Below are 14,239 nucleotides of genomic sequence, written 5' to 3'. Positions count from 1 at the left end.
ATAAGACATCAAAATGTTTGACATCAGAATGTCAAAATTTAACATCAAAATATTTGAAAACTTATTAATCTATTCATTTTCATACAATGAGATAGTTTTAATTTACACATCTGTCTTATTTTTCAATATTGTTTTAGAGTTTATTAAACTAGGAAATAAAATTTTCTAAATCTATCAAAGTGTTCTAGATAAGTAATTATTAAAATTATTGACTATTTTTTTTAACAGATCCAAAATCACATGTTCTGAGTATTCGAGATGAAAAAGAGAATAACTTTGTTCTTGAGCAACTTCTGCACTTGAATAATATGGCTTTATGGGTCACATTAGGTATAACTTATGAAAGTAAGTTATAAATCTACTGGTTTTCTTTATATTCATACTTCATTATAAATTAATTATCAATGGAGCGCCTGGGTGGCTCAGTCAGTTAAGCATCTGACTTTGGCTCAGGTCATGATCTCATGGTTTGTGGGTTCGAGCCCCGCATTGGGCTCTGTGCTGACAGCTCAGAGCTTGGAGCCTGCTTCAGATTCTGTGTCTCATCCTCTCTCTGCCCCTCCCATGCTCATGCTCTGTCACTCTCTGTCTCTCAATAATAAATAAATGTTAAAAAAATTTTTTTAAATAAATTAATAAATTACTTATCAAGCTACAAAGGTATAGTTCTTCAACATATGTGTTTATCGATATACAAAATTATAATTATGCACTTAGCAGAACTTACATAAATACCAGACAGTTTTTGTATCTCTAATCTGCCATTAAAATGCCTTTACCACCAAGCTTAGAGTCAAACGGTAGAAAATAATTTCCTTTCTCCACTATTCCTTCTAGCAATTTAAGACTAACTAAAAATGACCACACTGTCACAGAAACCTTCGATATTGACTTTATATCTCTCCTAAGAATATGGGATGAGTGAGAATGGAATTATACTTCTATTAATGTTGCACCTTTCGGTTTACAGCATTGGTTTAGAGTATACGTTAGAAAAATGAGAAACAGTCTGACAGTGGGATAGAATATTTGAAATTGGGACTGAATACCACAAGTCCAAGGTATAATTGCTATGAAATTTTTTAAAGCAGTTTTGCTTTAAAAAAGCAGTTTTGAACTGTGCCAATTTTGAAAAATACTTACTTACAGATGTCCTGAAAATCATAGAAGTTTGGAATTAGGAAAAATGTCACTCTGGGACATAATATATCAAAAGCATACATTTACCCAATAAGGGGTGGAGCTTACTAGGAGACAAGGGACAGTGATAGCCATAGGCAGAAGCTAAATTACTCAAATATGACCTTTTTTTTAAATTTTTTTTTAACGTTTATTTATTTTTGAGACAGAGAGAGACAGAGCATGAACGGGGGAGGGTCAGAGAGAGAGAGAGACACAGAATCTGAAACAGGCTCCAGGCTCTGAGCTGTCAACACAGAGCCCGACGCGGGGCTCAAACTCACGGACTGCGAGATCATGACCTGAACCAAAGTCGGCTGCTTAACCGACTGAGCCACCCAGGCGCCCCTTAAAAATAGTCTTCGCCTTGCTATCTAACCTGACTCTTTCTTAGAGTTGCTAAAGTTTTTCTTAAATATTTATGGCTTGCAGATGAGTTAACAAAAATCAAGCTATCAAGCAATAGGTAAGACTTAGCTTGCCAGTTGAAGATGAATTCATCATAGTAGGACTTACGTGCCCAAATCTTTTCTCCAATGACACTTGAATACCCTTAAAATTAAGGAAGGGGGAAAAAATGGAGAGAAACTAGGTGGAAGTTCCCAGCTGTACATGAAAATGACTGAGGAAACTGATGCCATAGGAACCAGTGGAGACCGTACCCAGGATACAGAGAGTTCAATTTTACCTTTTGATATACCTTATTAGTTATATTATCAGAAACAACTGAAAATGTATTCTTTATTCCAAAAGCATTTTCAGATCTATAAACTTCCTTTTAATCATCTTAACTTCTTTTATAAATTGTATGAGTAACAGGATTTCTGACTAAAATATGTAGAAATATGAGTGACATATAGAAAGATATTTCAAGCAAACAGCAAATTTAGTTTAAATTTAATTCTTACTGGCTTGATTCACACCCATAGATTTGTTAAATTACTTTAATCTTAAATAATATTTAATTATATATACCACCTATACAAAAGATTTTGTTTTTTAAAAAGTTTGGACTTTTCAAAAATAGGGCCATGAATAGAAATTACTAAAAGAAGCCACTTGTCAACTAAAAGATACTTCAAGCCAAGTGAAAATGTGGCCCTTTTGTATAACAACTTTAGAAATATATCACTGCCCATCATATTGTCCAGAAAATGGTAACTTTAACATTTGGGGAGAAGGGAAGGGTGACTGGGAGACAGGAGGTGATAGAAAGCAGCAAGCAAGAACCAATCATATGTACAGTATTTCTAGTGTATCTTTGCTGCAGGCAGATATTTAGGTATCTCTCCTCAGAAGATGGTAATCAGGAAAGCTACAAACAACCAGGACAACAACGGGTATGCGTACCTTATAATTTACTTCACTCTTTATGCCAATTTATGATTTTAATAGGCCTAGCAACTTGTTTTTCCAAAAGCTTTAATAAGATATATTCCCATATCATACAATTCAGCCATTTAAGATGTACAATTTAATGGCTTTTAAGACAGTCACAGAGTTGTGCAGGTATCACTACAGCAAAAAGAAACATCGTACCCATTAGAACTCCTTCCTCATTCCTTACCCCTCTCCTAATTCCCAGCAACTACTGATCTATTTTCAGTCTTTAGAGATTGCCTATTCTACACATTTCATATAAATGAGATCATACAATATGTGATTCTTTTTGTGACTAGCTTGTTCTACTTAGCATTTATGCATGCAGTACTATAGTGTGTATCAGTATATCAGTCCTTTTTATGGCTGAATAATATTCTATTGTACGGATATACCATATTTATCCATTCATCAATTGATGGGCATCTAGGTTCTTTTCACTTTTTTGGTTATGAATAATGTCGCTATAAGCATTCATGTACAAGTTTCTCTGTAGATGTATATTTTCATTTATCTTGGGTATGTACCTAGAAGAGGAATTTCTGGGTCTTTTTTAACCCTTTGAAGAACTGACAAACTGTTCTTCTAAGCTGCTATACCATTTTCCATACCTTCCCATATTTTCCATACGTATGCCAACACTTCTTTTTATCTCTCTTTTTTATTGTAGCCACCCTAGTAGTTATGAAGTGGCATCTAATTGAGGTTTTTATTTCATTTCCCTGATAACTATTAATATTAAACATAATTTCATGTGTTTATTGGCTATTTGTATATCATCTTTGGAGAATACATTATTCAGATCATTTATCCATTGTTTATTTTTATTTGTTTTAATACGGTATTTTCTTAAGTTTATTTATTTATTTAGAGAGAGAGAGAGAGAAAGAGAGTGTGAGCAGGGGAGGGACAGAGGAGGGGGAGAGAGAAAGAGAGAGAGAGAATCCAAATCAGGCTCCATACTGTCAGCACAGAGCTAGACTTGGGGCTCAATCTCCCGAATCTTCAGAGATCATGACCTGAGCTGAAATCAAGAGACAGATACTTAACCAACTGAGCCACTCAGGCACCCCAGAACCTTTATCCATTTTTTAATTATTTGTCTTTTTTATTGATCAATAAACATTCTTTATATATTCTGGATATAAGTTCCTTGTCAAATAAATGATTTGTAAATATTTTCTCCCATCACTTTATTTCTTTGAAGTAATCTCTACTCTCAATGTGGGGCTCGAACTCACAATCCCAAGATCAAGAGTTGTAAGTTCTACCAACTGAGTCAGCCAGCTGCCTACTACTACATGTACTACTACTACATCACTTTCTAGATAGTATAATCTGTAGCACAAAACTTTTTAATTTTAATGAAATCAAATTTATGTATTTTTTATCACTTGTGCATATCTAGAAGACTTTGCCTACCCTATGGTCATAAAGACACACGCCAATGTTTTATTCTAAGAGTTTTATAGTTTTAGCTCTTACCTTTAGGTCTATGATCTATTTTGAGTTCATTTTGTATATGATGAAAGGAAAAGGTCAAATATATATTAGATTGACATAAATGTGCACAATTGTGTATGGCTTAGGTCCGGAGAAGAGATTTCTGTCACTAGTTTTATAATATATTAATGTTTTAAATGAAATAATTATACTAATTTTCATTGCAATTAAACATATATACAGTAAAAATGAATATTTGGTTAAAAATAATAAGCATAAAGTTATTGCAGGATGGTGAAATTGTAAGTAAATTTTAATTTTTATGTTTCTAATTTGTAATTTCCAAATTAAAAATAAACATAATTTACTGTTATAGTCAGAAAATATTTAAATATTTATCTCTTTATGTATAAAGAGATATACATAATTATATAACTTTTTAGAAAGCAGGTAAAGAAGAAAGAAAATTAGTTGAGTTTGAAATATTAACCTCATAACTCTAACTCAAATCTTGATTTAATCTCTAATTGTAGAAAAAAATGTTTCGTCTCTAGATAATTCTCTTCTGTGGTCTGATAAGACCATGCTGTCATACACAAATTGGAGAGGAGGAAGACCAGATATAAAAAATGGCAATTTTTTTGCTGGCTTGAGTACTGATGGCTTCTGGGATATTCAAACCTTCAATGCTATTGAAGAAATATTTTACTATAACCAGAACAGCATTCTTGCTTGTAAAATTGAAATGGGTAAGTCTGCTAATGTAGAATTTTCACTCCATAAGGCTAATTAGCTCCGCAAGTGGGAATCATGCAACTATATTTTTTGAGTGCCTCCTCTATTTTCAGTCCTGTGAGAGATACTGTGGAAGTTACACAGGAAGGAAAAGATACAGTTTCCTGGTGTCATGGTCTTGATCTCAAGGAGTAAAATGTAGTTGGGGAGACAGCATGAAATTCTTTATCATTGTTTCATGTAGGTTACTTTTAGGTGATTTGGTACTGGCTTAAATTTGTTGGAAAGTCAAAAGGGATCAATGAAAACAAATAATGACAACAAAATGCTTTGAGAAGAAAGTAAAACTTGGTTGGGTCTTGAAGAATGGAGAAGATTTTTATAAATAAGAAAGTGTGTTTGGGTAGAGTTTTGACATTCTAGGCTGAAAATAAATTTCTCTTAAATTTGCCTAATTCCTTAAATAAATCTATTTTAAAATGCATATCAGTTTAAAATTTTTCACAGCTTAAAAACTGTTTTAAGTTTTAAGACCTCTGCTAACATCCAGGCTGACCTTCTCCCTTCATAGTACCACAGAATAACTTTCTGGAACACCATTTCCATCAACAATCTCCAGGGATTCCGTACTACCAATTACTTTGGGTCCATGTAAGCTTTTAAGACTTTCTAGAAACACTGTCTATCCTAAAATTCTAGGCTTTCTTCCAACCTTGATTTTTCCCCCCATTCTTGGCTCAATAAGGCTCTTTTTCTGTGAGGCTGATGTCTTAATTGTCCCATGTACAGTGTATGCTTATCCTCATTTTCACCTTTACTTACGGTGTTTTGTTGACAAGAAGTCTTCCACCTTTGTTTTACTTCTTTAACAAACTTTATATTTTAGAATGATTTTATGTTTATAAAAAAAGTTACAGAGACAGTACAGAGAGTTCCCATATATATCATAACCAGTATCCCCTATTGTTGACATCTTGTGTTAGTATGGTACAATTGTCACAACTAAGAAACCCAATATGATGGATTACTTATTCACTAAAGTCTATACGTTATTTAGATTTTTAACATTTTTACTTAATATCCCTTTTCTAGTCAGGATTCTATACAGGATACCATGCTAATATAGTCATCTTGTCTCCTTAGGTTTCTCTTGGCTGTAAAAACTTCTTAGACTTTTCTTGCTTTTAATGACCTTGACAGTTTTGAGGAGCACTTTTTTGGTCATGTATTTTTTTGTTCACGTTTTTTGTGGAATGTGTCTCCCTTCAGGTTGGCTGATGTTTTTCTCATGATTAAACTGGAGTTGTGGGCTTGAGGTTTAGGAAAAACCACAGAATTAAAGTGTCATTTTCATCACATCATATGAAGGGTATATGCTATCAACACGACTTCCCACTGTTGGTTTTAACCTTGATCACCTGGCTCTAGGTGTTTGTCAGCTTTCTCCACTGCAAAGTTATTCTTTTCCCCATTTCCATGCTGTACTCTTTTTAAGGAAGTCAGCATATTTAGTACATATTTACAGGCTGAAGAGTTATTCTCCACCTTCCTGAGAAGGGTGTACGTATGTAAATTATTTGGAATTCTACCGCGCAAGAGATTTTTCTGTTCTCTCCCATTTTAAAACTTATTCAGTTATTTATATCAGTATCAGTTCATGGTATATATTTTATACTTTGGGTTATAATACGATATACTACATCATTTAATATTTTATTAAAATTGTTCTAGTTTGGGCCATTGGGAGCTCTTTCACTTGGCTCCTGTGCCTCTTTCAAGTACTCTTATCACTGTGCTTTTGTTATTGTTACTATTGTAATTTTGTTACTGTTATATTATTCTTCATTTGCTTTTAGCTTTCTGATTACTTTATTTCTTTTTGGTCCTAATTCACCTCACCTAAACTCTGGAAACCTAAGAGAGGCTTTCTGACTCTCTTAACTCAGATGAGTCTCTCCTTCTCTACTCAGTCACACATATTAGAGTAGATAATTGTTTTGCCTGAATTTCAGGTATTGTTGTTTAATGTCTGCAATTAATATGTAAGTTCCTTAAATGAAAAACAATGTTTATATCTTTTTTTTAATCAACCAGGCAACTATACTATTTAAGAACCTATTATATGTGTTGTGGCAGTACGAAAAATAAAGTATGCATTTTACCTCCCTTGTTAATAAGAAAAATCCAGTTTTATTTAACTTTAGAAATGGTTGCATGTCCAGTCTTACCCAAAATATATATTTTAAATTATTTAAATTTAATCACTAATACTCTTAATTTAAATATTATAGTTGACTACAAGGAAGAATATAATGCTACTCTGCCACTGTTTATTCCATATGAAGATGGTATTTATAATGTTATCCAAAAAAAGGTAACATGGTATGAAGCATTGAACATGTGTTCTCAAAGTGGAGGTTATTTGGCAAGTGTTCATGACCAAAATGGCCAGCTCTTTCTGGAAGATATCGTAAAACGTGATGGATTTCCACTATGGGTTGGGCTCTCAAGTCATGATGTAAGTCTTGTCTTGTTTTCCAGAAATTTTCCAAATGTGTTAGAAGGTTGGAAATTTGAGCATAAGATATTAATTCAGAGTATAACATCAGAGTAAGTCCTGGGACTCAATTTGCATAGCATAGTGCTTTCTTATCTTTTTGCAACAGAAACCATATAGAAAATTGTATTTGTAGAATGTAGTAGGGCAAATGGCCTGGACTGCAGCCACCCTAGACACTGCCAGGCCATCCCAAGGGTCCAGTAGATTAATATCTCAACAACACCTCTCTGTTACCTAGTTGGGGCAGACTAATTGCAAAGCTGGGAAAAAAGAATAGCACCGAATCAGAAAAACCCGAGTTCTGGTATTAGTGGTAGGTCTTCCATTTATGTTTGGTGATCATGAGCAGGTCATTTAATCTTTGGAAGTTAATTTCTTCATTGGTAAAACTGGGGTGATAATATTTTCCTTAATATAGGATTATAGTGAGATTAACACAAAAATTTATATAAGATGTCAAATAAAATTCTTAATATTAGGACTAATATGTGTATTTTCTTCTCACTTTCACCCTACAAATGAGCACTATTTGAGATAATGTTTTGGTAGTAAATACATCTTTTGTGCCACTATTTGAATCCTATTAATTAGTGTATTCATGTACCTATAATAATGTCCAGTTCCCCCCCCCCCCCCCCCGCAAGAAATAGGCTACTATAGAGATTAGAATTGAAAACCTAATTTAAATAATCTTTAGAACAAAGTGGAGAAAATTTAAAAAAGCGTGACAAATTAGGTTTATAGAATAAAGGAAAAATCAAAAGTAATCTTCCCATATGAGTTTCTTGGGAAGTATTTTCCTCTTCCAAACCCCTGCTGCTTGATGGCTTCTGTAATATGAAACATGTAGCCAGAGACACAAACCACAGAACTATAAAACATAAAAAACAATATTCAGAATAATATGAAGGTTGCTAATATAAATCTGTAATTGTGACAAATGGAAGCCATTTGCACATCATTTAATTTCAAGTATTATATAAACTCATCCTTAAAAAAAAAATAAATAAATCTAGGGACAGAGTATAGTAACTGTCTATAAATTTAAAGTCCTACTTAAATTGCACCAGAGTAAATGTCTCAAATCAATGCATCAAAAGTAAATCCCTGATTTTACAAATAGGTCCAGACCTATAACAATTGTAAGCAAATAATTAACAATCCATTCCAATATTTCTTAAAGTATATATATTCTTCTTACTGTTCATTTTGAACATTCTTTTGTCTGGATTCAGGTTTTCTGTATTATTTTTTTTTAATTAAAAGCAATTCTTATGCTAAAAATGTGCTAAGCTTTTTTATCTCTATTATTCTTAAAACAGGGAAGTGAATCAACTTTTGAATGGTCTGATGGCAGTACATTTGACTACATCCCATGGAAAGATAAAAAATCTGCTGGAAATTGTGTTGTCTTGGATCCAAAAGGAATTTGGACACATGAAAAATGCAAGTCTGTTAGGGATGGTGCTATTTGTTATAAACCTACAAAATGTAAGACTTGATTTTGAATAACTATATTAATTAAAATATGACATTTTGTCTTGTGCACATGATAAATACTCAAAGGAATTTTTTGTAGGTTTTAAATAATGTTTATTCACACATCCTACAAAAATAAATTTGATACTTTGTGAAGAGAGATGAACATGATATACCCATTTAGGGTATGTATGTACCCAAAGACTTTCAGTTCCTCTATCACCAGGTACATACTACTCTAGAATTTGTGAATTTTGGTTTCACTTAGCAATGTTCCTCAAAGGCTGACACTGCTTTTAAAAAAGAATTTGGGGTGCTTGGGCAGCTCAGTCAGTTAATCATCTGACTTCGGCTCAGGTCATGATCTCACAGTTCATGAGTTCAAAACCCTGTGTCGGGTTCTGTGCTGACAGCTCAGAGCCTGGAGCCTGCTTTGAATTCGGTGACTCCCTCTCTCTCTGTTCTTCCTCTGCTCATGCTGTCTCTCTCTCAGAAATAGATATAAATAAATAAAAACAGTAAAAAAGGGTTCAAAAGCACATAAATTTGGGAAATACTTCAGGTCTGATTTATCATATTGACTGCTCTGATAGTTTCTGTAGTAAAGACAGCAGTTTAACTTTGTGTAACTCAGCATTTTCCAAACTTACATGATTCTTAAAATCTAAGGAAAGAGCCCCTTCCACCAGGGTTGGGCTCATCCTGACAGGTGGAGCCTTAATGAAGAACAGAAGAGCTAAGATGCCCCCCCCCACCACCCCGGAGCTGCAGGGCCTGCTGGACAAGCCAAGAGATGGTGGCGGTGGTGGTCTCTGAAGCCTCTGGCTCTCAGCGCTTGCCATGCTTCTGTTCCAAAGAATATTCTAGAGAAGATCCAACATTTGGAATTAAACAGATTCAGGCAGAAGAAAATGTGAAAACCTTATTTAGAGAAGCAAGTGAATACAAGAAAGGGAGAATGATATCAAGAATGAGAAATAAATGGATGATCAAAACCTGACATCCCAGGTGTTAGGTACAAAAAATGAATGTAATGTTTTAGAAAAACAATGAGGATACATGAGAAAATGGAAAGGACATCTGTGTTAGCTAAACAGACTTTATAGGATCAAGTTGAATGACATGAACAAACAAATTCAGTGCCATATTGGGTTGAATAGTGTCCCCCCCCCCCCCCATATTCACATCCACCCAGTCTTAGAATGCAACCTTATTTAGAAATAGCCTTTGCACGGGGCACCTGGGTGGCTCAGTCGGTTAAGTGTCAACTTTGGATCTTGTCATGATCTCACACAGTTCATGAGTTTGAGCCCTGTGTCAGGTTCTGTGCTGACAGCTCAGAGCCTGGAGCCTGCTTCAGATTCTGTGCTTCCCTCTCCCTCTCTCTCTCTCTGCTCCTCCCCTGCTCACACTCGTGTCTCTCAAGAATAAATAAACACTAAAAAAAAAATTATTAAAAAAATAAATTAAAAAATTGATTCAAGGGGCACCTGGGTGGCTCAGTCGGTTGAGCATCCAACTTCAGCTCAGGTCATGACCTCACAGTCTATGAGTTTGAGCCCCGTGTCAGGCTCTGTGCTGACAGCTCAGAGCTTGGAGCCTGCTTCGGATTCTGTGTCTCCCTCTCTCTCTGCCTGGCTCATGCTCTGTCTCTTTCTCTCTCAAAAATAAATAAACGTTAAAAAAATTAAAAAAAAAAAAAAGAAATAGCCTTTGCAGATGTAATTAGTTAAGATGACGTAATGCTTGATAAGGATGGGCCCTAAATCCAATGACTGGTGCCCTTATAAGAGGAGAGAAGCAGACAGACCGAGAAGGCCATTGGATGATGGAAGCAGAAATTGCAGTGATGCAGCTACAAGCTAAGGATTGCCAGCAACCACCAGAAGCTGGGAGTTCTGACTCTCCCTCAGAGCCTCCAGAAAGTACCAACCCTGCTGACACTCATTTTTAGACTAGACTCCAGAACTGTGAGAGAAGAAATTTCTGTTGTTTTAAACCACCAAGTTTGTGGTAATTTATTATGGCAGCCCTGGGAAACTAATACGAGAGCAAACATTAAAAACTGAATCCTCAAAAAACAAAAAAGGAAAATAACAAGTGTTGGCAAGGATGTGGAGAAATTGGAGCCCTAGTACACTGCTTGTGGGAATAAAACATTGTGTGTAGCCACTGTGGAAAATGGTATGGAGATCTCTCAAAATTTTTAAATAAATTTACCATAGGATCCAGCAGTTCCACTTCTGGGTATGTACTCAAGAGAAATGAAAGCAGGGACTGGAACAGATATTTGTACAACCCTGTTCACAAGCGTCATTATTCACAATGGCCAAAAGGTGGAAGCAGCCCAAGTTGTCCATTGACAGATGAATGCATAAGCAAAATGTGGTATATACATTCTGTGGAATATTAGTCAGCATTAAAAAAGCAGGAAATTCTAACACATAATACAACATGCATGGATGAATCTTGAGGATATTATTCCAAGTGAAATAAGTCAGACACAAAAGGACAAATGCCATATGACTTGAATTAATGAGGTACCTGGAGTTGTCAAATTCATAGAATCAGAAAGTGCAATGGTAGTTTCTGGGGGCAGGCAGGAATGGGGAGTTATTATTTAATGGGTACAGAAGCCATACTTAGACTTTTTGTTGGAGACAGATTTTGCTGTGCAGATACACTGCACTGTGTAAACAAATTACCAAATTTTCACTTGTAGATGTGATTTTTAAAAGTAGTTCTTTACATGGCAAGGTAAAACTAGTTATATATTACCAAGATAAAAAGAATTCAAGGAAAGAATTTTAATTGTTTCAAAGTAGTTACAGGCCTACTCAGCCAGCCTGTCTTTGCTTCTTTTCTTATTCTGTCTCTCCAATTGATTTTACATTAAGCTAATTGCATCTTAGAAGGCTAAATAGTTTCTTCTATTTTCTAAGTTAAAAATGGTATTCCAAAAAAGCTAATTAGAATGTGTATTCTTAGGGGTGCCTGGATGGCTCAGTCTGTTGAGTGTCCAACTTCAGCTCAGGTCATGATCCCAAGGTTCATGAGTTCGAGCCCCGCATCAGGCTAGCTGCTGTCAACATGGAGCCTGCTTTGGGCTCTCTGCCCCTATTCTGTTTGTGCTCTCTCTCAAAAATAAATAAACACTTAAAACAGTGTATACTGTTAGAGTATGAGCTGTAGCTTTCTCTGGTGTGTGTATTGAGTCGAATGCTTTCTTACTCACAGGCACCACAGTTTCAAACAGGGTTTAGTGAGATTTTAAAAGCCAATCATTTTGTCTGTGCGTGTTTACAGTCATGTCTAACATTTCTATAGCTAAAGAGGTGTCTTCTCATACCTACTCATCAAGATGTCCAGCAGTGAAAGGGAACGAATCACAGTGGATCCAGTACAGGGACCACTGTTACGCGTCCAACCAGGCATTGCACAGTTTCTTGGAAGCTGAACAGTTTTGTTCAAAACTTGGTGAGTTAAAGTCTGTTGATTTTCTTGGACTCAATAATTTAATCATTGGAATTTTTCCCAAGGATGTAATGATTATATTTTTAAAAATATTTTTAAAACACTCTATATCTATAATGGCATTTTATAACCGAATTGCCCAGTGGTGGGGAAATAGTTAAGTATTTTATGATGTATGAGTTAAGTGGAACATTGGAATAGCCATTAAAAGTGACCAATGTAAGAATAAGTACATGGAAAATAAAAGTAAGTGGGAAGAAGTAGAATAAAAAATTTCTTTGTGAATTATTATGTGAAAATAAGGACAAATGAAATGGTTTTAAATATAGTTAGATATGCTTAGATGAAGGGATTAAAGGCAATTTTTTTTTGAAGTTGGTTAAGTACTAAATACAAATTACAGATTTTCCCACTACTTAGTTATAAATAAGTAAGCTTATCACTGACCAGGGTAACAAAATCAAGGAAGCATGGGTTGTTCATCCATCCTGCAATAGAAATGGCCCATATCCTCTGAACATCATAAGGAACAGGACTTTTTGTCTTCAAATTTAACTATTTTAGAAAGAACAGCAATAATTGGATCTCTCCCATAATAAATTTACTCTATAGTCAAACTGTGAAATGACTTCTGGGGAGACCACTGAGAGTATTTCAAAGACCTGCATCCTTGGGTAGCAGTTTAGCCAGACTGGTGGCATATCTCTCATTTATTTTGCTAACTGTTGTGGAGTCATTTGCCTGATTTAAAAATCTCCTTGTTACTGCTTGACTACATGATGGAAACTTTTGTTTGGGAACTCCTCTGTGGTGTATGTGTACACACACACACACACACACACACACACACACGATGGGAACTATTGTGAACTATGTATGTGTTCTGAAAGTGAGAAGCCTCTTGCTCCTACAGGAGAAAATAGGAAGGGTTACTGTCATTGTAGTGTGGGAGTTAAGTACTTAAGTCTTGGAGGCAGACAGGTCTAAGTTTTAAATCCTACTCCCATACTTACTAGCTGAGTGATACTATAGAAGTTACATAATTGCTTCTCTTTTCTCATCTGAACAGTGAGAATGAAAATAGTACTTATTTCTAAGGTTGAGTTGTTGTAGGAATGAATGAAATGAGATAATATATGCAAATGTAGCACTGTGCCCTGCAAATAGTGAGCAAATTATTCTTATTATTAGAAAATATTGAGATTGTCTCTCTAAATTTATAACTGGTTAGCTGTATAAACCTGAATGATTAATCTCCTTGAGGCTCAATTTCCTCATCTGTAAAATAGTGATATCTTCCCTATAGGATTATGTAATATTAAACAAGCATGTCCACACTGTGGTCTTCTATAAAGGAGTAAAGACTTGCCTTTGCCATTCTCCCAGTATCACCACCACAAAAGAAATGCTTTAGTTCAAGTGTAGATAGGCTTGTCACTGTTGGAGAGTATTTGATTCTACTTAGGATTTATTTCCAAGTCTAGTTATTATTTTATTTTTATCCCTTGCTTGATGATGGTGATAATACTATTTTCTCTGTGGGTTTAGGGCAATTTATCAAACTTCAAGAGTATTCAGTTCCATACTATATTTGGGAACATATAATGGGCATAACCAAGTTCATTTATGTATAAAATAATATTAAAGGAAATGCTAATGCTCCTCAATATCCCAAACCTGTTTGCTTTTATTTTCATTTTAATAGAAGCGAATTTAAAGCTGAGCTATTATATGGAGAGTATGCTGATATGTCTTTTTACAATCACATACCCCACTTCTTCTAACTAGCTGTACATATACAAAGGTCTCATTGGTAGGCAGTCCCAAGGTCAAATAATATTATCAGGTAAACATTTTAAAGAAACATAACATTTCTCTAAATAAAGTTTCAATCTAGAAATATGTCTAACTTTTTTTGGGATCTATTAATGCTATTCTTTTAAAAATATGACACAAATATCAGATTTAAAAAGTATTCTCTATGTAAAG

The 14,239-nt window shown here is 34.7% G+C and overlaps 1 protein-coding gene across 3 annotated transcripts in view; it reads left to right on the top strand.

The window, feature by feature from the left end:
- Window positions 1-14,239, top strand: part of LOC115521781 (lymphocyte antigen 75) — a 134,820-nt gene that overhangs the window by 80,898 nt on the left and 39,683 nt on the right. For 2 of the 3 annotated variants that reach the window (XM_030327227.1, XM_030327225.1), the window contains exons 28-32: window positions 229-345; window positions 4,557-4,751; window positions 7,029-7,255; window positions 8,620-8,788; window positions 12,104-12,253. In XM_030327227.1, coding sequence (XP_030183087.1) covers window positions 229-345; window positions 4,557-4,751; window positions 7,029-7,255; window positions 8,620-8,788; window positions 12,104-12,253 — 858 coding nt within the window. Of the gene's footprint in view, window positions 1-228; window positions 346-4,556; window positions 4,752-7,028; window positions 7,256-8,619; window positions 8,789-12,103; window positions 12,254-14,239 lie in introns of those variants that run through there. The other variant, XM_030327226.1, reaches the window with a different exon arrangement.

This window comes from Lynx canadensis, chromosome C1, assembly GCF_007474595.2.
Source record: "Lynx canadensis isolate LIC74 chromosome C1, mLynCan4.pri.v2, whole genome shotgun sequence".
In the NCBI taxonomy this organism is placed as follows: domain Eukaryota; kingdom Metazoa; phylum Chordata; class Mammalia; order Carnivora; family Felidae; genus Lynx; species Lynx canadensis.
This window is presented reverse-complemented; position numbering and strand designations above follow the sequence as displayed.